This window comes from Spea bombifrons, chromosome 10 (genome assembly GCF_027358695.1).
Source record: "Spea bombifrons isolate aSpeBom1 chromosome 10, aSpeBom1.2.pri, whole genome shotgun sequence".
Taxonomy (NCBI): domain Eukaryota; kingdom Metazoa; phylum Chordata; class Amphibia; order Anura; family Pelobatidae; genus Spea; species Spea bombifrons.
The window spans coordinates 5,169,363-5,195,973 of NC_071096.1; the positions used below are offsets into that span (position 1 = coordinate 5,169,363).

The window sequence follows — 26,611 nt, forward strand, 5'->3', positions numbered from 1 at the left end:
AAAGATGACTCTAGAAAAGCAGTGTATGTGTGTTTGTATGTGCGGGTGTGCGTGCGCGTGTGTGTGTACATATACAAAACATTCTTCTAAAGACTCTTAAGGAGGACGACATGTTAACCCCCCCCCCCGCAGAATGTAAGAAAAAGGGAAAAAAAACTCCACAGGAGCAAATCAGAGAAGCATGAAAATCACTTTGTTATCATGGTTGGCCCATCTAAAAAGGCACAGAGCGTTTATAGGCAATAAAAGTCCATATGGCGCCAACCTACGACCCCTACGTTCATTTAACTAGTATTTGCACATCACAGGAAGCTTATTTTATAATTCCCCAGCTTGTGCTTCATGCCTACAAAGCAAAGAACCCCCAAGATATAGTTTTGGTCATTTTACCACATTTTAAGCTGGATGAGATGCTGCGATCATTCATGGCCAAGCGATTTTGAAATCCCTGTCTTCCTGAGAAAGGTTTGTAAGAAACTATGCAATGCAAAATTTTGAAAAAAAGGTAACCTGCACACCATTGATTTGGGAAAATTATTCTCAAAAATGGAGGCTCTGCTAGTTTGCACATCCCTGCCCGTGGATGCCCCCCTCTGCTCCCATCACGTCACCCCTGAAACGTCTCTCCATTGGATATAAGCACTCAAAAGCCCCCCGTGTTCAAAGGAATACCGGACAATTATTTGGTTTGTTGGCCTGACATGCAAAATAACAAGTAGAAGCGACGCAGGGTCTTATCAAACAGTTCGTAGCTTTTTTTTTTTTTAAATCTCCATTTTTAGTCCTTGGTTTTCAACAGGGAGTCTCCCTCAGATTGTTTTTCAAGAGAACGATAGCTTCTAGACTCCAATTTTCATGTCCACATCCTGTCCGTTCCTTATATCTTCTTGGTCCATAACAGCCCTGGGATCTGAAGGGTCCCTGGACACCAGTTGGACCATCTCCTGGGACTTTGCCGTATCTCCATTCTGCTCTATGATGCCCCCGTCCTCTAAAGACCCCTTGCCATTTATCACCAATTTCTTCTTTTGGCCACATCTGCGGAAAGACCAACGGGAAGGCAGAGTTATTTATTTGGACAACAATGTTTGTTTATCAGTACCTATGGAATGTTGTATAGAATCTCTAGAGACTGACATGCAACTTTTTTTTGACCTATCAAAAATGGCAGTTGGATCTTTTCAAGAAAAACAAAATGTATTTGACATTAACAAAATATGTTCCTTTTAGGTAATAAAAAAAATAAATGATTGAAACCTTTTTTAAGATATCCATCTAAACAACTTTATTTGATAAGTGAATTCTTCATCTCAACTGCCCTGTATTATTATTATTATTATCATTATTATTATTGTTTTTATTATTATTGTATGAGCGTGATGCATTATTGGGAAGGGATCCTTGTGGTTAAGCATCAGCAATTTAATCCAATACATATATTATTTTTGTTCAGCTGTACCTGATAGAAATGTGAACCGGGATATTCACATTTCAAAGTATGATTAAAAAAATATATAAAATATTGTTGTGGAAAATATACTCAAAAGCCTGACGTCTTTGTCAAGACCTGGTGGCAACATGAGAAAGGGTACTGCATTTTAAAAAAAAAACCTTATTAAAAGCAATTATCCTTCCGATAAATGACATATAATGCCGGTCCAGAAATTGGAGCTTAGTGACTCATTCTGGTGCTTCAAAGGAAACCCGAGTAGGAAAATATTTACTAAAAGTCATAACAGGTTTTCTTTGTCTTCTAATTAGCAGATGTACCATGGGGCAACGGGAAAACTGAAAAAAACTCAAATTCATGATTCTGATGGAGTGAGAATGGGGGCTGGAACTAGCATTGTTTGTAACTCCTGTCTCAGACGTAGAAGCAGCTTGTCTTTGGGTTCTCGGATCACGTGCAAATGGAAGCCAGATGTTTAACTTTGCAGGATCTTTGTCTGAATGCCATGTAATACCAGAAGTTTTTTTTTCCTGATTTTGCCTCTCTAAAATTGCCTCCCCCATAACCCTTTCAGCACCAGACGGGGCGGCGCACCAAACGTCAGCCACTGAAAAGGCTCTCGCTAATGCGTCCTTCAATCTGGATGTTGGGTAATTTTTTTATGATAAATTATCATTAATTATAATTAACAATTATCATGATAAAGAGGACATAAGTCAACAAGATCAAACAGGTCATGAATTCATTGAATCCCTTAGTTCCACATATGAAGGTCCATAGTGATGGCAACATCTTCATGCGTCTACCTGTACAAGCTCTTGGTTTTTGGTAAACTACTAGATAGTATTCTCCAAGACAATATCACCCAGAGCCAAATGGCATACGTGTGGCTGCTCCTTACATTTTTATAAGCGTCAGGTGCCTTTGGCCAGTGGCCCAAGAGCTATTGGCCGGTATGGCAGCTGTCCAGCCCAACCTTGTCTCTTCCTCTTCCTATCACTACTGATGCATCGACTATTTTGGTTGTCTTCTTCTGCGTGTTTCGTATATCTCAGCTGCTCTGTTTCTCAGTTTATGTCACGGAATTGTAAAGAGTTATGGAACTTTCTGAATTCCTGACAATTCGGCAGCAGAGCTGGCAGCCTCGGCGAGGAATAATCACCCCCGGTCTGATTACAGGCACAGAGGAGGCCTCGCTCCGACCGCCAGCCCAGGCTAGAGAACCTTCTTTGTGCTTTCAGGAGGGGGATATGTTTCCAATCAGAAGCATGAAATGTACGCCGTACGGATTCCAGATGTGGTTTGAGCCTTGGTTCCTTTTCAGAGAAGTAGTAAAATGGCGAGGGGGGTCCAGCTGCGCAAGTTAAATAATTATGTGGGGCAAAAGGGCAGATCTAAAATGTGACCTTTGTTTATGGCTTGGATGTGCAATTATTTGGAGAATATAGGCATTTACAAAGAACGTGGAACAGCATGTTTGCTCTAAATGGTGAGAAACATTTCCACCAATATCACATGGCTGTTGTCTTGTAGGCCATGCTCTTCCATTGGCTAAGAGTTATTGACAGGTAGCCATTGAGAGCATGTATAGTATCTATTAAATAACCAATCACATGACACCTTCATAACAGGGTGTAATTAAATTATAAAATTTAAAAAAAAATTGTCCTTACAGCCTACGAGTGTTGAGTGCGATGCAGACGGAGAATATCAGACCCAAGGATACCAGCGCCACGACCACAATCAACCAATCTGAAAAAAAATAAAGAAATATATAGAATAAAATTAAATACAGTTTCTCAGAATGTCAGTGGGGGTTCCACATCCCATAGCTAACCACAAAAATAAAGATTCCAGAGGAGGAGGACAGGACTGTTCAACAATGTATTAGACAAGCAGAGACTCTCCTATACTTTCTTTGCGTTCTTTATTTCATCTTTCTGCCTTAAATTCATTTTTTTCCATTATTCACTCCATAATTTTATTTTCCCAATGGTTCATTCTGTTCATTTCAGACTTTCCAGCTTCTTAAACTCCTCTCCTTTTATGACCTACCCCAAAAAACCCAATCATCTAAAAAATTCCCAACCATCCCCATTATGTTTCCATTGATGTGAAATTCCAAACATCTTTTGATCCTAAAGAACCCCAGCATGTAGAGTGTCCTGATCTTTTACATTTTCCCAGATAACGAAGACGTTTTATGGGTGGTAATAAAGTATCATGCGTTCCTCTTCAAACGTGCTTTGAATAAGGAGCGTGTTATCCTCATTCCAGGAAGAGAAGGTTTGTTCTGTTACCAGGTTCCATCGCATTGTCTTAGATCATAGAAATGAGATCATTTTTCAGTTCGCTTTGTACTGTTGTGGAACGAAGCGTTTAGATTGTTGACTTGGTACTAATTAGACAGTCTGTGATTTCTCAAACTTGTACAAGCCTGGATGTGATTTGGAAATGTTAATGCTTTGTAATAATCTTATTCAGTACCTCCTGTTGCCCCCGGGGACTGGATGTTTCATACCTTAAAGGGGCAATAACCCCCTTGCATAGAATAACTAATTCCTTTACTTTAAATGCACATGCGCAGAGTCCACGCACAGAGCACTGAAATGCAGAAAACGTTACATTTAAGCGTCCTTTTACCTATGCGTTTAATTGCAGATGTATAGATTTTTTTTAGACAGGTGCAAGTTAATCCAACACCAAGAAAATTAAAAAAACTCACCTGGCACCCTCGCGCCTCTTCTTTGTTTAGGCTGAGGGGTGGTGGGCTGTGAATCAGAAGATTCCACGTTGGAAGGGTTAACACGTCGTCCTCCTTTCTTCGTATCGCTGTCTCCCTGAGATGCGTCACCTGCAGAATGATCACCCATAGAAACAATTTATATACATGAATACTGCAATGAAGCAATGTTTAATGTGTCAAGATGGTACTCATTTGGGGGGGGGAACAAACACAATCACCAATGGAATCGGGTCTATTCACTAAGGAGATGAGCTGTCTTAAGGCTTAACTCAACTGACCAGATTCAACTTAACTTGCATGCCCTCGCCTGTAACACTTGTTAGTCCCTATGACTTTGAATATTTATAGTAACAGATGAGGGCATGCAAGTTTTTTTTTGTTTTTACTTTTTTTTTTTCGAGCATTAGTGCACGACGGTCTAGCGAATTTGACAGTTGGACTTCTATCCCACCCGTGTATTTTTTGCACACTTACAATTTAGTAAATGGACCTGACAAACTATGCTTCTCAGTGGGCGAGGGGTCATGTTACCCTATCCCCTTTGCCAGGATATAAGCAGAAGAGCCCCGTCTCCCTGCTCCTTGATTATAACACCAGGGATAACATCCTTCACTTCTGAGAAACAAAGTAACTGGAAGTGGGCAGAACTCATAATCAACATAATCCTCAAAACATTTAAAACACAGGGATTCTCTGCCTGATCCTAGTCTTCCTTCTATTCCATAATCAGGAATATTCATAAAACACCCTCTGAATTTGGAAACCTGTCAAAATTGGCAGACTTGGTGGCCAGAAGTGGCCGCATTCTATGAATGTGTTACAGAAAAATGAGGCGTCCCTCTGAATGTCTCGCCACCCCTTCCTAAGCTCAGCCTGTTTTCCCAACAGATGTTATAACTGGTAAAGTCTTTAGGATTGTTCTGTAAATCCTCATGGGACATGCATACCAAAACAACCCCCCCCCTTCTCTTAAATCTTTAACATGCTTTCAGCCTGGGAATTTCCCCCGTCTGCCGGGCTATCCTGAGAACGGTAAGAGGAGACTTCCACGTAAATGCTGCTTACAGTTTGAATGTAACCCATAAAAAAAAAACATTTCATAAAAGCAAAGCCAAGAAAGTCAAAACAATACTTTTAAAATTAAAATAAAATGTTCATCCTTATCTAAGGCCCTTGGGTTGGCCTTTAAGTTGGATCAGAGTCTCCTATGAACCTTCTTCTATTATTTTATACATATTTTACAACCCTTACTGGCAAATAGTTCTAACCCACTGGCATTATTTTGTCTGATAAATTAGGTACCCTCTGAGACTGGAGATAACTTATACATCTAGTGTTGGTTCCCCTGGTGTTATCAACAGAATTAATGTAGTCCCAAAAAATAGTGATAATATCCTACCAGATTCATTAGGATCATGGTGTGTTCCATGATCATGGTGTGTTCCATGATCATGGTCATGTTCCTCATTAATGGTGGAATCTGTAGCCTTTGGAATGTGATCTTCTGGATCCCTATAATCATAATCGGTTTGGACTTTGTTTTCATCATCGTTGTCGTGTGGGTTAATGTCATTATCAGTAGTATCTTTGTGATTTTGGTCATGATGCCCATGGTGATCATGATGTCCATGGCCACCATGATATCCATCGCCACTATGTGGACTCTCTGTGGTTTTTAGGCTTAAAAGGTCATCTAAAGGTGAGACTGTCTCATCTACAACATCAAAGCCTTGGTTGGGTATATGATCTCCATGGGGTGTTTGACTTTCATGGTCTCCAGACTGGTAACTGGGATATTCATCGGGTTGTTCCGTTGACAAAGAATACCCATCATGATCAGTAGCATCTTGTGTGTCAGTGGTCTCTTCCAAATAATTGTCACCAGTTGGGTTTTGGGGGAGAGGAAAATGCATGGCATCCCATGGCTCAGTTGGAGTCGTTTCCTCTGCTCCGTCATCAGGATTCATGGTAACTGGAGAATAGAATATAAACATATTTAAACATTTATGCAGGTAAGATTTATTCATTTATTTTGAGTTTTTTTTTCCATTCTTCTGAACCAATGGGAATGAAGTTCTGGCTGTACTAAACAGTAAATAATAAATAAAATAAAGTTCTGGAATCATTTGCTCCTCTGTTCATTAGAAAGTCTGTTCATTAGGTATTATAGAAAAATTAAAAAAATGCAGCCTAAAAATTTAAATTATATTATTTAAAATTAAATGGCAAAGAAATATAATAAAGCTAATTTCTTCTAAAATATTAGTACCTGGAAGCCACAGAGGGTATTCACTAATATTACATATGTCTAGAAACGCAAAACTGTACTAAGGAAAGAGTTAATGACTGTCAGGTTGATTAATGCGTACCATTGTGTGATATACCTCTACCGCCTTCTAGATTGTAAGCTCCTTTGGGCAGGGGCCTCATCACCTACTAGACTGGCATGTGATACACGACTAGTCACATGCACTCTTTGTACTACTCTGCAGAATATGATAGCGCTATGTAATAAATAACAATCGTTACTAATATCGGCGCACACTCGTCACTAATATCCTCTATAACGAACCTAGTAAGGTGGGGTCATAGGAGGGGAAAACGACGTCATTCGGAAGGTGAACAGGGTCACAGTCCTTGTCTCTTGTTTCTGCATAAAGAATAAGAATTTAAGCATAAACATTAGCGTGCGGATTAAATTACAGATAGTGATGTCAGAACCTTAAAAAACATGCCTCTATATTTGATTGCATATGTATGATGTCATAGGCAGACAAGAATATGTTAAGAATATTGCACATTAGTGGTATTAAAACATTTATTTTGTAATTGATGAATGTCTTAATGTATTCATCTTCTGTTTTGACCCCCAATTGTCCATTTTTATAACCTCCGCACTTAACGTGCCCCCGGTCCCCAGTACAAGTCTGATGTCATAACTAGGTGATATCTATGTATTTATTCCGTGTTGACATCAGAAAGAGCAACAGATTCTAAAACAGCTGATTGGTTGTCCAGTTCAGGTTCTAATGGATGATTGGTTCTCCTCTCCCCCCCCCCCCGACCCTGATTTTAGTCAAGAACATTATGGTCTACTAAGCCCTAGGATGCTCTGTTATCCAGTTGGCCTGCCATGGCCGTGACCCGGAGAACATCTCGTTCACATGTGAGTTAAGTAATAGTCTGTTCCAAAACAATTAAAAGCTAAGTAGGCGTGAAAAACAGTAGGAAGCCACAGAACAAAGCACCGGGCTCACGTGCACCTTCTCCATGACGGGCTGAATTATTTCGAGCTTCCGTCTGGCACAGAGGATACAGCTCTGTATAGTGGTACTGAGTGCCTCTAAAAGACATCTGAGATAAAATCAACGGCCGACGCTGCGTTATTATTTTTCATGATTTGTTTTTATGTTATTGAGATGCTTACGTTCCAGGTCCCGTAGAGGCGCATGGGCCCCTCTGTAAAGTTATTAGGACATACAGTAGATGGCTATATAAAGCATGTGATATAGCCGCCAGATCATGTATATGATTCATATGTTGGATATATGATTACTCGGAATATTCTGGAATGCGACCTCCCCCCCACCTTTTAAAGATGGCTGCGTTTCTCACTCACCGGTGGCATTGTAGCAGTAGGCATCGTACGTCGTGGAGATGTTGGACGTGAGGATATACACGCCCGTGTAGTTGGCTGCGCAGATAGGGTTTGGAGTGATTCTGGGAATCACAACGTGTTCCTCTACGTAGCCGTACCTGTAACAACAAAACACCGCGTTCAAACGGGGCGGCATGAGATGTATTTATTAAAGGGACACATCGAAGAAGTCTTACGTTGAATACCAGGGTTTAGCCACCAACAGTTAACCTGAGAAGCTACACAGGGACACAATTATTATATATATATTTATAGTTTTATATAGCGCCGTCATATTCCGCAGAGCTGTACAATGAAATTATCCAAAGCCTGTCACAATGTTACATCGCTCTACACTTAAACATATTACGGCATTGTGTATTCCATGATCCGAGTTTGTATATAATTGAATTTCTTGTCTTTAGAAGAGGCCAGTGCCTAAAATTTTTCTTAGAGGGCATGCGGCTCCTTGCAGTGACGCAGCGCCCAATGGGTTAATACCTTTACGTGCGCGTTTCACGCATCACAGTTAATCGTAGCGTGGATTCAACTGAAATAACTCTTCCACTTTCATGTTATGGAGATTAAAGGGAAGCTTGGCCCGCGTGCTTCCCCCATTCACAGGGAGACGCTAATGGAAACCCGTCGGGAAACTTTTCACAGAAACGGTAAGATGACGGGAGACGAGAACAATCGCCTAACGTATGGAACATCAGTCAGGACTACGCCGAGGATCTTACCCCGTCACTGCTGGCGATAAAGGAGGACGTTTTACAAAGAATCATCTGGGTTCTTATAGAACGTGATGCTACACGAAGACGACTTCAAAAACAAACCTTTTCACCACCGCTTTTCTTATTATAAAGGATGGGAAGGTAATAGAGCCGTCTGTTAAATATCAGAATTCTGGTAAAGTAAGGGCTTTTTTCCCGAAATTTGGGATTTAAAGTAGGAATTCAGTAGTAATGGAATTCTAGTCCAACTTCAAACAGATAATGTTACATTCAAAGGGACGATATCCATGTTCTACAGAGATATCGCCATCATGAATGGACCCATCCCATGGATGCATTTAGTGAGTGATGGGCTACGTATGGCCCTTTGGGGTAGAGAGTTTCCTCTTGCCCTTCATCTCAAAATCCAGTGTCCACTTGCGTGATAATATATAGTGGGGACCCCATCCGCCTCCTTATAGGCCCAAATCTTTGGTCAACTGCGATGTTCTGGGCTACTTTGGGCCGGGACAGGACAGATGCGTAACCTTGTTTTTGCCCATAATATACTCTATTATCTATATATACTCATTATACACTTGTATAATTTAGAACTATGCCAATCTGAGCTTAGTTACACACCTAAAAATTTACTCATTGACCGGGTTTACCCCACCAGGACTATCTGCTCAAATTGTTGAGGGCCTCCTAGTTCTAAAGGTTGAAAAAAAAAGTCATAAAGGAAAGAAATGTTGAGTTCTGTATATAAAAAAAAAAGATTTATTGTGTTTTTGTAAAAATAAATTCACCTGCAGGTTTCAAAGCCGACGCCGTGAGCGATGCTCAGTTGCTCAAAGTTGGCCAAGGTGCTGTTGAGGAAAACGCAGAGTTCCGTGGCCTCTTCACGACTGAGCATGTATCGACCTTCTTTTTCGGCGTGGAAAACTCCTTTGAAGCGGCAGCTGATCGCTGAAATCAACGGGAAATCCATAAATTAAAAAATTGTCGGAGGGTTAGACAGTTCTTCATAAACCTGGGCAAGTCGAAGAGGGTCATCGAGGGGGCCTAGGGGCTTCTATACGTTTTAGCATAATATATAAACATACTACTGGGCATTTGCCTGATGTTCCCAATGGCCCAGTCCAGACTTGCCCCGGCCACCAGAATGAAACATTTTCTTTACAAATCTGGCAATTTTTTTCACAAACCAGGCAAATTTGGTACCTAGAACTATGAGTTTGGAGAAAAAACTCCCTGTATATTACTATAGAGAAGTCAGTAAACCGATAAAACGCGTCACCACCCTGTGCCATAAAAGGTTAACACAGGAAGCAAAAAAAATATATAATACATTTTTTTATTGAAGAATAAAATTGAGCGAAGAAATTGAGCGTAAAAGTTCTATATTCAAGCAAAACTCTTGACCTGACTCTAACCCACATATAACCGATACCCTGGGTGAGTTATATCTAAAAACCACCACGATGAGTATATGACATGCTTATATGTGATGATGTCATTCTATACTGCGAGATACGTGAGAAAGCTCTGATTCCTTTCACCATCGCTTTATTTTTTATCTACACTCTATTGTTCAAAGGTTTGGGGATTTTTCATGGAAAACAAGAACATTTCTAGCTGTAACAATAATAATGAAAGAAATATTTATAAAATATAAAATTAAATAATACAATAATAATTAAATAAATATTGATGGAATATAAATAAAAAATATTGAATATAAATGTAAATAATACAATAATAATAATATAATTAAATAATAATACCGTATTGGCTCGGATATAGGCCGCCCCCGTATATAGGCCGCACCCTAAAAGTTTGGTGCTTTTTTAAAGAAAAAGTTTTTTTTCTTTAAAAAAGCACCAAAAAAAACATGCTGCCACTGTCCTCCCCCCCCCCGAGATATGCTGCCACTGTCCTCCCTCCCCGAGATATGCTACCACTGTCCTCCCTCCCCGAGATATACTGCCACTGTCCTCCCCCCCGAGATACGCTGCCGCTGTCCTCCCTCCCCGCGATACGCTGCCGCTGTCCTCCCTCCCCGCGATACGCTGCCGCTGCGCTCCCTCCCCGCGATCCGCTGCCCTCCCTCCCCGCGATCCGCTGCCCTCCCTCCCCGAGATCCGCTGCCCTCCCTCCCCGAGATCCGCTGCCCTCCCTCCCCGAGATCCGCTGCCCTCCCTCCCCGAGATCCGCTGCCGCTGTCCTCCTCTGCCCCCCCTCCTCGACTTACCGGAGCAGACTCCCGGGTGTCTTCAGGGCCGGCGAGGGACATCTACGCAATACGCGTATGCAACTTCCGGTACCGTTACCGGAAGTTGCATTTGCGTATTGCGTAAATGTCTCCCGCCGGCCCCGCAAGACACCCGGGAGTCTGCTCCGGTAAGTCGGGGGCGGGCAGAGGTAAAACGCTTAGATAACCTCCCGTGCCGGCACCCCCCCCACCGTGGGAAGTGCTGGCAGGGGAGGCTGTCTGAGCGTATCGGGGAGAAGGATGCAGGTCCCCTGCACCGCTGCGGGGGATCTGTATCTTAACCCCGCTGCCTGCCCGGCGCCCGGGACTGCATGTCCCGGGCGTCGGGCGCTAGACCCCGAATATAGGCCGCACCCCCACTTTAAAAACTTAAAGTGGGGGAAAAAAGTGCGGCCTATATTCGAGCCAATACGGTAATTAAAAGGGTTTTCTAACAATAAATTAGACTTAAACCTGCATTCAAACTTAAACCTGGATCAGTGGATATAATGTGCCATTGGAACCCAGGAGTGATGGGAGTGATAAAGGGCCATTGGAACACAGGAGTGATGAGAGTGATAAAGGGCCATTGGAACACAGGAGTGATGAGAGTGATAAAGGGCCATTGGAACACAGGAGTGATGGGAGTGATAAATGGCCATTGGAACACAGGAGTGATGAGAGTGATAAAGGGCCATTGGAACACAGGAGTGATGGGAGTGATAAAGGGCCATTGGAACACAGGAGTGATGGGAGTGATAAAGGGTCATTGCAACACAGGAGTGATGGGAGTGATAAAGGACCATTGCAACACAGGAGTGATGGGAGTGATAAAGGGCCATTGCAACACAGGAGTGATGGGAGTGATAAAGGGCCATCGGAACACAGGAGTGATGGGAGTGATAAAGGGCCATCGGAACACAGGAGTGATGGGAGTGATAAAGGGCCATTGGAACACAGGAGTGATGGGAGTGATAAAGGACCATTGGAACACAGGAGTGATGGGAGTGATAAAGGGCCATTGGAACACAGGAGTGATGAGAGTGATAAAGGGCCATTGGAACACAGGAGTGATGGGAGTAATAAAGGGCCATTGGAACACAGGAGTGATGAGAATGATAAAGGGCCATTGGAACACAGGAGTGATGAGAGTGATAAAGGGCCATTGGAACACAGGAGTGATGGGAGTAATAAAGGGCCATTGGAACACAGGAGTGATGGGAATGATAAAGGGAAATTGGAACACAGGAGTGATGGGAGTGATAAAGGGTCATTGCAACACAGGAGTGATGGGAGTGATAAAGGGCCATTGCAACACAGGAGTGATGGGAGTGATAAAGGGCCATTGCAACACAGGAGTGATGGGAGTGATAAAGGGTCATTGCAATTGCAACACAGGAGTGATGGGAGTGATAAAGGGCCATTGGAACACAGGAGTGATGGGAGTGATAAAGGGCCATTGGAACCCAGGAGTGATGGGAGTGATAAATGGCCTCTGTACGCCTATGAAGATATTCTATAAGAAAACAGCCATTTACAGCTACAATAGAAACAACATTAACCCCGTCTGCGCTGGATTTCTGATCTATTTCATGTTATTTTAATGGACAAAATTTGCTTTTGGGGTTGTGACCCCAAACGTTTGAATGGCTGTGTTTATCAAAGAATTTAAATCTGATTGAATGAGTTATCTATCGACGTCACGTAAACATAAACTGTTTGATAACTTTTGCTGATTAAGAGGCAAAGCAATTAAATAACCAGTTTTACGCGTCTCGTTATGCAAAAATATTCTGGATTGTGAAATTAATTAGTATCGGTAAAATGTAATGCGGATTACTTATTAATCTATAATAACGCACGCACCGTGAGAACCGCAAGCAGTGGCATTCTAGATTGTTATCAATGTTCTACACGATACTCTATATCTAGATATTACATTGTTACATTTTATTTACAGATCACCAGGACAATCTAGAAATGTGCTTTTTGGAAATGCAAAATAGTTTAAACAGAATTCCATTCCAAAGCTTTATTTATTTGATCCGTATAAATTTTAATGAAGTCCCCCCACTGCATGATTTTGCAAAATAATTGTTGATAAGTGGAATAGCCTTCCAGCAGAAGTGGTAGAGGCTAACACTGTGAAGGATAAAAACATGCATGAGATAGACATATGGCTCCCGAGTCGAAGACGAGACCAACCAAGGTTTGAGTCTTTACAGCAGGAGAAACGGGCGACTAGACGGGGGCCGAAGGGGGCCGATCTGCCGGCAGGTTCCCTGTTTCTACATTAAAATGTTGGTATGGGATAAAATCTTATTGTAGCAACAGATCTGCCATGTTTATCGTTTGCCTTCTACGTACGGGAAGCCAGCAAAAGATCCCATCAACAGATCAGCAGCAGCCAGAGCCGCCAACCGCGGGGTACTTAGACATGTGTGCTCGTGGGAGGATCATAAGGCGGGGTGATGGGCGGGACATGGGCGGAGCAATGGGATGGTATGGGGCCGGCTGGTGGGAGGAGCATGGGGGTCTAGTTCTTAAGTCGGGACTGGGTCGCAGATTTCAGCAGCTACATCCTCTGATTGGCCGCCTGTTCCGATTTATCGGATGTTTTTGCCGTTGCTCTATTTTTCCTGTATTTCGGCTTAAAACCTGATATCTGCGCCTTTTGGTCATTTCGATGAAATCCGCATCTCGAGATCTCTTCTTCGGCCCCATCTGCTTGGAGACGGTTGCTATGCTTCCTACCCCGAGACACAGCACAGTGTCAGGCCATTAATTGCGGGTTATGCGCTGCTCTCTGGAAGCTTTTGTAATGATGCCCACGGGGGGGCCAGCATGGGCTATAGTGGGCCTTGACTGTTGTGCGGAGGAGGGGTAGGCTTTTTGGCGGGAATTTTGGGGGTGGAGTTGGGGGTAGATTATATAAGTGGTTGCTTTCCCGGGCTCAGGAACCATTTTTTGTGGTTAGCTTACCTGGTTGCGTGTCCCACCCTCCCTCCCTTTTTTCTTTTGTTTGTAGGTTTGTGTCGTTTGTCACAGTCTGTGGGGCGGCAGCTTGCCAGGTATCCAGGGGGTTAATGTGGTGGTAAGTGAATGGTTGGTAACATCTGGTGGGAGGTTCTTGGCTGTCAGTGCTGGAACCTCAGGTCAGGGTGGGGGCATCTCGGTATGTCCCTTCCTTAAGTGGCATTTGGTTATGGTACCTGGATTGCTTGGCAAGCTTGGGTGTTTATTGTATATATTTACATGTTGGTGTTTGAGTCATTGTCCTTGTTAACGCACCTATGTTTATTGTTTCAGGTTTTGGCGTGACAATGACTCTAATAAATAAAATTGGCTGTGGCCTTTTCTCATCCATATTTTTGGTGTGGTGTCTTTATTGGGGGGTTTGAATGGGGAGTTAAGCCTAGCCCGGAGAATCGAAGCTACAACAGTCAATGAAATGTTATTTTTATCTGTGTGAGTCCCAGAAGAATAAAACAAACATCAAACTCTTCCTGGGCCTCGGACCAGATGTCTTGGCTGCAGCCGACGAGGCGATGAGATAAACCGAGAACTTCAGATTCTGATCGAGATGAACGAGGAATGAAAAAACTGTGGAGTTAGAATTACATCCTGAAACTACCCAGACCAGAACTGCAGGGGTTAAGGGGCAACATGTACCAGAGGGTATAGCGGGTCTTAAATCCCCCTGGCTCCATTAAAGGGGCAGTTTAATGTCACGGGGAGCTCTTCCAAAGAATAAGGCATATTAACCCCTTAATGACAACGAGGTGTCCTTAAACCCATTAACGACAATGCATTGTGAGCACGTAACATGTCGTGAAGGGGTTAAAATACTTTCAGAGTACTTAAAATTAATTATTGAACAAGTTTAAAAAAAAATAAAATCACTTAGCTTGGGTAGAAGCTTCAGCTTCATTCCTGCTTCGTGATCTGACAATTCACACCTCTGATTGGCTGCTCGAAGCAGCCAATCAGTGACTGGGAAGGGCTCCCATTAACATCAGTGTAAGCACTTTCCACATGTGCAGCAGGACTCATCGGGCCAGTGCTGGAGTTGACTGCTGGAAAGTTTCCCAGGAGATCGGTTTGGTCCGAACCCATCTCCTGCATGGCATATAGCATAGGGTGGGCAAAGGGGCAAATATATATGGGGGGCATCACGAGGATCTAAAATGACCTGATAGCTGTCATATGCATTAAAGTGCATGTGATAGCTTTTGTGACCTTTTAACTATTCATTATGCAGGGCCAGCAGGAGACACTCACCGGGGCCAGCCCTTCATAATGGATTGTGACAACAAGGACTTAAAATGTCCATCTCTCCTGCAAACTCACATTTTAGTGAATAAGCCAGAGCTGTCAAACGTTGACTTCCATTCTGGCTATTTTCTCTATTAACCCTTCGGCGCACCTATAGAAAGGTAGATCTCCTGGAAAGTTCCGCCGTGTCCTACAGCATTAGAGCCGCATCTCGCGGCGCAGAGCGTGACTTCAGCTCGGTTCACAAACAGGTGTGTGCCGTGTCTCCTGATTTCTGGCACACGCACATGCATTTCGCCACGAACCTCTGCCTTGCACAATCCCGCGGCCCGCCACACCTGCGTGAGAATCCAACAGCGTTTCTCAGCCAAGCCCACGAAATCATTACCGCTTATCCTACGATGCGTATCCATTGTGCCGATTCATAAACAGGAAAAAACACCTGGTTTACTAAAACTGAATGCAAAATGTATCAATGCATTCACACTCTTTGCCCAAACGTCCTAGGAATAATATTTATATGATATATATATTACATGGACGTTTTACTTTAAAGAGAGGGTAGTGGATAAGTGGAACAGCCTCCCAGAAGAAGTGGTAGAGGATAAGACAGTGAGGGGATGATTTAATCATACATGGGATAGGCATATGGCTCCGGAGTCTTTACAGCAGGAGAAAGGGGCGACTAGACGGGGGCCGAATGTTCTGTTCTGCGTTTCTATATGTGTTAGAACAGATAATCATTATGATTTAAAGATTGGCAAGCAGCCGATCGTGATTCAGGATTACCCATAACCACACGGTAGGATTCTTGTAACCAAACTTTGCCGCCTCTGAGGGGGCCGTTTCAAGTGGCAGCCCCAGCCAGAAGGATGAGCGTATGGTGACCCCCAAAGGGAATTTACATGCAACTTGGAGACGCATACAAAGGTGTCAGCAAAGACCCCCATTAAACAGCTGGAAGTTTGCCACAGAAGCTCATATATCTGTTACCCCATTCAATGATATAAGGGCTACAGCTGCTGCATAACCTCTTGGACCCCTGTGCTCTTAATAACCCCAGTGCTAATATATATATATATACACACAGAGAGAGAGAGAGAGAGTGTGTGAGTGCGTGTGTGTGTATGCGAAGGAGCAAGCTATCAGAAATAAATAAGGTTGATAAGCGGTTACCAGCAGCCACTTACAAAAGTCCACGAAGGGTTAAAAGGTGAACCATCAATGCACGTATAATACAGCTTCCAAAAAAAAAAGCTTATAGAATTTAATATTTAAACTAATCTTTGCGTTTTATTCTTCTTTGTATAGTGTAACTGGAAAAAAATAATAGAGAGAAAAGAGAAACGCATAGAGCTTGTAAATATATACATTTTATAGAAATATAGGATAAAAAAAATGGGTGAAAATTATTAATAAATCTCCCATAAAGTCAGATCAGATATATATATATATGCTAATTTAATGTATTCTGTACGAGAATCTCCGTATATTTTGAGTGTAAATCGGGGGGGGGCGCTGATATGCCCCCTATTAGGGTAAATCAGAGAGACGCCTGCCCTCTCGCTCTGATATTACTGGCGCATTTAAATAAAAACCAGAGCTCTGTATTGGAAAAAGAGACTGTTGTGAGCGCCTGAAATAGGACTCTCCGGCAGAGGTAACGGTTATAAGAGCTGCCAGCCACATACCACAAAGCGGAACTTAACCCCTAGCAAGCCGAGCCGCACCAGGCTTTAACTTCCTCTACTTGAATTTTTTTTTTTACAGTCTATTAAATATTACAGAGAGGGTAGAATGTACCCCACGCTCTTCAACAATATGAAAAAAAACAAGCCAAAAACATCTAATAAATATATTAAGCCACATAATTAGAATTTCAAAACGGAAAAAAAAAAACACCGCTTTTTCTAACAACGTAATAATAAAAATATTGTATTGTTTCAATTTGTACCCCAGAAACTTTGTTTGGAAGTTCTGAGGTCATGTGATGTCAATTTAAAATGGATTTAAAGGACGCTGTCTTATTTTATTCTCCGTCCACCAGCTCAGTAGATAACTGGTTTGGGGAGAGCATCTCGTACATCTGAAAGTACCCAAAATTAGCTAAATTATGGAACATTCTAAATTTTCACGTGCCATTTTTATTTATTTTTTGGTGCTAAACCTGGATTTAAAGTAGGATTTAACATTTCATCGATGAAATTATTCCCAATACATTCCTGACGCATGCCTGATCGTCATGAAGGGCCGAGCTAGCCCCGGATTAGTTAATTGTATTAAAGCCTATTGAAATATGGTGTCTGCAACCAAGTCCTGAGTTCCAGGAGCCATGGTTGCTACCATATCCTACATTATTGACATTATTGATTGTCCCGTGTCTCCTGACCTCCTTCCATTCTGGGTTTTAACCCCTTAATGACAAAGTCCGTACATGTACGGGCTCAAAATGCATTGTTTTCAATGGGTTTAGGGACCGCCCATTGTCCTTAAGGGGTTAAGAAGAAACATCAATATCCTTCTTCAAAAACATTTTATTCATGACATTGTCCCTTTAAGACGGAATTAACTTAACGTTTCTAAACTTGCCCCCTGTGTAGATCCTAATACCCCGGCTATTTTCCTAGAAGTTACCGCAGATTTTTCCCACCTGTTACTTGATAAAACTTTTTTTATGGATACACAATTTAACCCATGAGCACCCACCTTAAAACAAAAATAACCAGGGAGCTACAGATCTATTATTTCATACATTCGGATTTGTGGACTGATCAAACAGAAGGACGGAAGGAAGGAAGCGCCACTTCTCATTAGTCTAAAAGGCTTAACAGAGAAGCTTAACATTAAAACGCAGGGTGTGGCGTAAAGACAGGAGTCTGCAATTAATTCCAGATGCTGCCACCGGCGCGGCCTACGAGCCGTGTTATTAAATGTCGATTTTTACAAGGAAACCACTCCAGATCAAGTGGGAGAGTCCTCCTGGGGGGGGGGCATACATGGTATGACCCAAGCTAGAAGATGACCTACAGTAAACAAAACAGAAAAAAACTTTTTGGAGACACAGTGTTACAAACTTCAGAACGCTAACAAATGTTGAAATCTTTCCATTCCACCAACGGATCCCCTAACGATCGCAAAACAGGAAATTATTTTGCCAATTGATAAAATTTAAATTTTTATCACAAAGAGAACTTCGGGTGATGAAGACATTATTACTTCAAAATACCTTGGAGACCAGGAAGCCCCTGTTACCTAAATATTCGGTGGTCTAGTGGGTAGGGGGCATATAGACTCTTGATTGTCTCATGTCTCTTAGTCCCCTTCCAGTCGGTAATGAAGAGAGATGGGTTATGACATCATTATAACCTTCTCCCCCCCAAAACGACATAAAACACTCGTTTATGACTGCGTTCCTTTATGGCGGGATTAGCTATTCTCTAAACTTGTAAATTGTGTTTTATTGTGCCTCACGCGTTACCTGCCTTTTCTTCTCTCTTTACAAGAATTGGGAGGCTTTTATGGCAGAAAATCAGATTAGATTTTGAGTCACATGTTCCCGGGGAAAGGCCAAAATCCCATGACTGGGTGTTTTCTCTCTGGTCTTCATATTTAAATAGTTTTATCGTCAGAGAGGTCGTTTATGTTGAAATAAAATTGTTTCATCAAAGGGACAGCATGCTTTTATTAATAACCAAATGTCTCTGAATGTCTGTGGAGGATACAGAGAAGACAACGTGCCCAAGAGAGAGGCCAGCAAGGTTGGCTTGGCAATCAGGACCCGTGCTAGACCCAATAACGCCCAGGCAAGAAGCTTTTAGATGGCCAATGTAGCAATAGATATGTTCTCCATGCGTTGGGGGCAGTTTTTATAACCTTTGGCACCCCCCCATGGCCTATGCACCCCTGACTCGCCATAGAGGAACATCTCAATCTGATCTTATCGTGGCTCTCAAATTTCCTCAAGAGGGATCTAGATCTAGATTAAAGCTGATCAAGATGTTCTTCGTTGAGAGATGTAAAGATTGAGTGGTCCACTGGGGTTAACAGAAGAAAATTCCTATATAATAAACATCCAGAGCTGGCCACCCGGAATCCAAAGGCATCTGAGCAAAACCTAATGGTTCAGTGCAATCTCTAGACCACAATCATATAAATTATCTGGGCTTCCAGCTCAAAGAATGCGGTTAACAGACAAACGCAAAGACATCTGTCGGTGAATAATCTCTTAGAATGGTGAAAACATGGTATATTGCTGTATTACAGCGTAATCAAGTGTAATAGGAAGGATTTATCATTGTTATCCAAGTTAAGACTGCTGTAAAGACTTAAACCTTGACCAGTCGTTGGTCTCGTCTTAGATTCAGGAGCCGTATGCCTATCCCATGCGTGTTTAAACCCCCTCGCTGTATAAGTCTCTACCACTTCTGCTGGGAGGCTGTTCCACTTAGCCACTACCCTCTTAGTAAAGTAAAACTTCCTCAAATTGCATCTAAGCCTCTGACCCTCTAGTTTTAGCTTATGACCTCTTGTTTTATTAACATAAAAAAACCCCAATGCAAAAGTAGGGTTCAGGACTAGAACTGTTGTTCCTATCCAAGGCAGACAGGACTACCCAGTGGCCATTGACTGGAGACAGTTAGATTGTGTGGTCTACGTGGCTTGTGTATGAGGTGCACCACTGGACCATACCATTGCGGGATAATGGGTGAGAAAACCAGACATGGAATGAGCAGTTTCCTCTATGTCTATAAAGGGATTTATTCACTCTTGACCATTGAGCTAAACCATAATGTCTACATGGCTTGTGTATGAGGTGCACCACTGGACCATACCATTGCGGTATAATGGGTGAGAAACCCAGACATGGAATGATCAGTTTCCTGTATGGCTATAAAGGGATTTATTCACTATTGGCTGGAGACAGTTAAATTGTGTGGTCTACATGGCTTGCGTATGAGGTGCACCACTGGACCATACCATCTTGGGAAAATGGGTGTGAAAACCACAAGTGGACTGTATGTCTATGTAGGGATTTATTCTCCAAACAGTAAGTTTTGGTAAAATTAAAATATTAATTATAATTGCTTAATCAACTATGCATTGGAAGGAGCCAACACTGGGGCGTTTTTTAGGGGTTTTTTTTTTTAGAAATGCTAGTTATGCTGTCAATAGGGAATCCTTTAAATCTCTTTTAAGTTAAAATGTGACTTTATTTAGCTACCCCCTCTGTTGTATAAAGCATGTTAAACCGGCAGGGCGGTGTAGGGTGTCAGGCAGGTTTGCGATTGCCCGTCTCTGAGTGATTCACACCCTGCCACTCCAAGTGGTTTTTACCACCACCTGACTACAAGTATTGGTGGTAAACCTTAAAAAAAACAAGTCAAGGTCAGAAACTCCTAAACCAGATACCCAGCCAACCGAAGGCGACTGGGATTCACTGGGAGATGCTTAGGCTTCCACCGGAGTATTCAATATTTTGAATAGAGCCCTGAAGAATATGCCTTCCAAAAGCGGCCCCCTACTCAAAGGAGAAACATGATCACTCTATAATAGAATGCAGGGTTGCATCCCTCATGCTTGGCTCTGATAGGATTGAAAATGGCTGGGCGTGATGGGAGTTGGAGGCCACAGAAGCCATGGTTCCAAAGGTTGCCTCTCTGTGGAATGTTGCGGGATTTATTTTCCAAGGAATTGATACAAGGAAACGCCGGGGGTGAGGCCGCTATAATTGATTCCTGAAACGCACCTCAAGGCATCCAGCTTTACAATGGGGCATTGTTCCTGCCCACCCCGGCCCCCATAGTCAGAAAACACGTGTGCGGCGCACAATATACAGGGGCTGCGTGTGTAAACAGGAAAGAACCATTTTATTTTAACCCATGCCCTGCCGGAGCTTGTGACAAGTCTCTTGCGACGATATGTTTAAAAAGGTCCTTATGTTTTTACTTAACGTTTAACCCCTTGATTCCCTATGATATATGGGACCTGAACAGCCCTTTTAATGCTGGAAGGGTTAAATGTAAAATTGTAAAAAAAAATAAAATAAAAAGAGTAAAGTAATTCTAGATTTTATTACAAAGAAAAAAAATAGTAAAATAGTTTTTCTACCGCACCTAAAGTATTATATTTCACACAAGCAAAATAAGTATATTTTGCAATTAATTTAAATAATTTGCCTTTTTTCCCCCTAAAACAGGGCAGTTTAGTATAAGTGATGGCATCGTGCTCTGCAAGGGGGACGGAGGCATCACAGAGCAGGGTGTGGCACAGGAGGGGCAGAATATGGATAGAAGAGGGGTACGTGGGGGTCCCTTTGGCCCTCAGCAATGTATAATGTACTGTACAAAGACCCATGGTGTGTGTAGCAGAACATGACATGTCGCAGTATGTAGGGGCTTCTACCACCCCTCATCCTCGTACTCATACCCACCAGTCCCTTTTATTCAAATATTAGAGCCACTGCCCCAATTCTGCAACCATACATCCAGCGAAAGAATACCCCGCTCTTATAAATGCCACTTGGAGATGGGAATATATGAACAGAAATTTGATGCCGGGTGTTAACTAAATAAACATCATAATATCCTAACTGCAGGATTATCTCATATCTCGTATCTCCTGATTAATAGTTTTTAATATACACAACGTCTGCTGTAAGCCCATTCCATGCATCCACTCCTTTTTCAAAAACCAAGTAACTCTTCATTGTATTTCACAGCCCCCCCCCCAACACAGGGTCTTTTAGTTAAAGGATTCTATTCCAAGAATTTTCCCTTTTTCACTTTTTTTTCCCTCGATACAAAGAGTTAAAGCACCTTGGAGAACAGACTGAGGGGATTATGTAAAAAAGAGCAATTCTTGTGAAAAGTGGTATAGATTATGCAATCGCCATGGCAACCATTGGAGTGTTGTCTCTGTTACACTTTTACTACTGTAGACCACATTTGCTCATTACTTTTATCTTCCTACGTTCCCCACTCACCAGTATTATTATATTATAATGTCTCATGCGCTGATCTACGGCTTAAAGCTCAGTTTCTACAATGTGATCCAATCTGCGAAGACCGCAGATGCTCTGCACTCTTATACAACGCAGCATGCGAGCTTTCACAAACACGTGCCGAGAGCGAGTGTTCCCTGCCATGTAACCCCCCCCAAAAAAAACCTGCACACTCTTCTCCAGCAGCCAAAGGGTCAACAATTACCCAAGTCCAAAGACAAAGCGTTACAAATCCAATAAGAACTGGCTAAGAAAATCCCCAAAAAAGGAATGGAATTGAGAATTTTGTTTTTTTAAATTGCAAACCGGGGGGCACTGAGCGGGACGTTCATTCTGTCTGGCAGATGATGGGTTTGAGCTGATCCTAAAGTGATCGGCCAAAAGATGAGAAATATAAGATATAATGATCTAATTCTTTAACAAAAGAGCTTTTAAACTACAAAAGAGCTTCTTCATCAATGAGAATATGAAGTCTGGTCTTCATGCCGTGTAAAAGCTCTATTCTGCAAATACCACAATGCTTAAAAGAATGGGATCTGGAAATGTATCCGTCTCAAAATGCAACTTTGTATCAAGAAATCTAAAACAAACAAACAAACAACATTCTATTATCGTTAAGCGTTTCCTTGCGGTGATTCTGAATAGTGGATTTAATTCTCCCCAGGAAACTAACATATGTTCTTGAATCATATATATATTTATATATATATATTTTTAATTTGCCCCATCTTCTATTTTCTTACCTATTTTTGCCTGGCTGAAGCCGATGAAGCTACATAGTCCGATTGTAAAAATCCACAGCATCTTGGCCATCTTCTGGTCAAACGTCTTGGTTTTCAAAATCCAAAAGGGGAGGCAGAGAGAGACTGAAGAAAGTAAAAAACCAGTGAGTACAGCAGACAAGGAGGCTTGGGACTTTTACTGGACTTAATATTACGAATCAAAGGAGCTGAAGTTTTGTCATAACTGGGAGGGAATAAAAAGTCACACCCAGAGAGGGAGAGGAAAAAAAAAAAGCAGGCTTGGAGGAAGAACCCAAACTTGTGGCATGTGAGCAGCACAGAGGCTGAGTTTTGGTGAAGGGGAGTCCCTTTAGTGTAAACTTGGAGGAGTTTCACGCGGGGTAATCTGACACAGGAAGCCACCGACAATCCGCTCCATCAATGAGATGTACCATGAATTTTTTTAACCCCTGTGACCCTTTGTGTGCCAGCGAAGAAGAAAAAAAAAAAAGCTACTCTGCGCAGGCAGCTGCAAAAGGGGTTAACTAACGAGTGACATTTAAAGGGCAGCCGGATTCCCTTTAACACCTGGCGGAACCGACGCGGAAAGGTTTCTCGATCAGTAGCAGGATCTAGCTGGCAAGATGACTTCAGCTCCATTGTACTTGGATCGCCGCTAATTATCGTTTGGGACAATACGACAAAAAAAATCACATGTTAAGTGAGGAGCTTTTTAACCAAAGCTTGATAAATAAAGTAAATGGAAGATAAATGAATAAAGCGACCGGGATTTATAAAGTGATTCGGGGGGGGGGGGTTAGTGACCAAAACCTATTTATTGTAGGGACAGCGAAAATAAGCTAAGGGGTAACGTACCAAAAGAAGTGATAAAAGGGGTGAAATCGCCATAGCAACCGATGGAATGTTCCTGCCAATTGTTGCAATGATCATATCCAACTGCCTATCTGTTTAACCAAATAACCCCCCCCTCCCCAAATTAAAGTACCCTTAATAGTACCTATTTTTTATATAATTTAATAATTTTGGGAAATAGGTGAGGTGTGAAATATTCTTGGCCCCTTCATGAGTACCCCATAGGGTACAAGTAACATGGGCCCCGTGGATCAGAAATCAGTATAACGAGGGAGGTTCTCAGGGCCTTAAATCCATCAGAAACCCCAAAATCCAGAACACGGGGAGCTGCACTACTAGGTAACATGACAACAGCTGACAACTGTCCCGAGGTTCCAAGAATGACAGTTGATTTAATTGTAAGAAGCGCCAATTCAACTGAACTAATTGTTTTTAGGCATTTTTGCTGTGGATAATGAGTCGACTCACGCCGTGATGAATACCGCCATCAGGCTCTAAACGCCCCTCATGTAGAACGTAAAGGAGAAACTGCCCTGCTTTCTACCAGCATGTGAGCATTTCTGTAATTATAGATTATGTAACGTATATCGAGGGCGTCAGGAATATTAAAAGGCGTTAGCCGTGAGTAATATAACGTTCCTTGCTATGAATGGTGCTTTGCCTCTTGGGTAAGAGCGCATTCTATATCATTAACAACGTATAGCATCCTCCCTTCTGATTCCAAGGGAAAAAGCAACTTCGTAAGGGAGGTTATATATGGCGTCCATAACAAAAAGGGGGAAATATTCAAAGCCCCTCGATCCCAGTGCTGCAAACCGCTGAAAATTATTTTCATGGACTGCGTTATAAAATAATAATATATTATTATTATTATTATTATTATCATTATTACTGTTATTATTATTATTATTATTATTACTGTTATTATTATTATTACTATTATTATTATTACTATTATTATTATTATTATTATTACTGTTATTATTATTATTATCATTATTGTTATTATTACTATTATTATTATTATTAGTACTGTTATTATTATTATTATTACTGTTATTATTATTATTTTTATTATTATTGTTATTATCAGGTTTAATGGAACAAAATCCAGAATGTTTATCAACTCCCAACTTGTACGGATAAGATAAGTTGCTTCTATTAAAATAAGCATTAATATTCTAAATCTGAACTATAATTTTACCGAAGATCAAAATTATTTCCCTTATATGTCAAAAATGTATTTGTTTTACTGCCAGAAACGCATTAGAAGCTGTTCTCCATGACATTAAGTTACATTAATGCCAGGCAATGGCATATCCCAGCCCAGGCCAACTAGACCTAGAGGTAAGGCAGCAGGTCCATGGGGGCAAATCCAGGGGGCAGATGGTCCTCTTGGGTGATCAGGCCGCCCGGTGCGCTGCTGTTCAGTAAGCCGGTTATAGGAGAGATCTCTCATCTCCCCAACCAGCCCGTTTACACATTTACATAGACGTGTACGCCGAAGACACGGAGTGCTGGTATATGACATCATACCCCGGCTCGCTGTAGTAAAGATGGTGGCCGGAGAAAGGGTGGCTGGCAGTGCTGCCCCAGGTCAGGGGTAGGGCTGCATCAACGTTAAAAACACCACCGGTGCCAGCGGATACTATAGCGCTGTTACTATAGGGGTTAGTAAATGGATTTAACAAAGAAAATATAAAATTGACAATAAATGTAAAACATATTGGTGCACAAGGAGAGGGTCCTGCTCTTAAGAGCTTACAATCTATTGCACATCCCGTCAATGGATAGTACTGGTATTCTCCTAACTCTGAACACTGTGAGGTTTGCAGAAAGCCCTTGCAATCGTAGGCTACTGTCGTGTTGGCCAAAAAGAGTCATTTTCATCATTGACAGATATATGTGTTTATCAAAACTAGACATTTCAATCCGTTTCTACGGTGATTACTTCAAACCTGGACATTTTCCCCAGGATCCCTCCTTGGCCCAAGTTATCATGTTAGATTTTGATGGTTGACACTGCTTTTGATGAGTGACGCGCATTCGTTTTAATGACATGCATTATATTGGCGATGGAAGAAAGGAGACAGTCTTAGCTGTCAACCATTCTCTTGGTTTGGCTTTGAATTTTTGTAAAAAAAATGTTTTTCATGAGTATTTTGGTTGCATGACTGTATGGATATGGTAGCACTCCGAGGTTGAAAGCTCTCAGTGTCTGCGCGAGGTCCTACAAGCTACGACCATCGGACGTTCACACAATCCTAGCAGTGTTTTTGGGGGTTTAATTGAGGACGCAGATTGACAAATAGATCTTTGTGCCACCAGCGAATCCCGTTACTTAACGGACAGATCAATCCATTGCTTCTAGTCTTGGCTGGCGTTAAATGGATAAGCAAAATCTTAGCTATGGGAACCGATATCACAGACGTCCAACGTGGGTTGAGGTGCATTCGAGGAGATTTAATTCAATTAGATATCCACAAGGGCGGCTATTATGTGTTATACTCATAACAAGGAATACAATGTAACAATATCGAGATGAAACATTCTAAAATACTGTGATCTCACACTTTTGTAATTAGGAAGGCATCTCAAGGATCGATAACGGATCATTACAGAGGCACCGAGTCGTTTGCCAGACTCGCTATTCATATATCTCATTCTGTTAACGTTATTGCGTCCATTAATTCTATTATTGATGCTGATTACATCGCAACAAAGTAAAAAAAAAACAAACTGTTTTTTAAAATAGATCTCTAATGAAAAAAAAGTAAAAAAAATCTCCAGATATAATCCATATAACCCTCTGTTATAATAACCTACAAATTTGCATTAGAAACATACATTTTGTGCGCCCCAGCGAGAGCAGCCATGTGGATAGAATCTTTATGGTTAATCCTTCCCATTAATTGCCCCTCCCCCATTGTGTTTAAAGTTT

The 26,611-nt window shown here is 41.9% G+C and overlaps 1 protein-coding gene across 1 annotated transcript; it reads right to left on the bottom strand.

Moving 5' to 3' along the window:
- Positions 1-789: 789 nt before the first annotated feature.
- CD44 (CD44 molecule (Indian blood group)) lies at positions 790-23,106 on the bottom strand. The gene is made up of 8 exons (XM_053448599.1): positions 22,819-23,106; positions 9,356-9,515; positions 7,816-7,952; positions 6,769-6,846; positions 5,596-6,168; positions 4,176-4,304; positions 3,124-3,202; positions 790-1,038 (listed from the first exon to the last, which is right to left on the bottom strand). Exons 1-8 carry the CDS (start codon positions 22,886-22,888, stop codon positions 840-842), a joined length of 1,425 nt encoding a protein of 474 aa, XP_053304574.1. The 5' UTR covers positions 22,889-23,106; the 3' UTR covers positions 790-839.
- Positions 23,107-26,611: the final 3,505 nt, after the last annotated feature.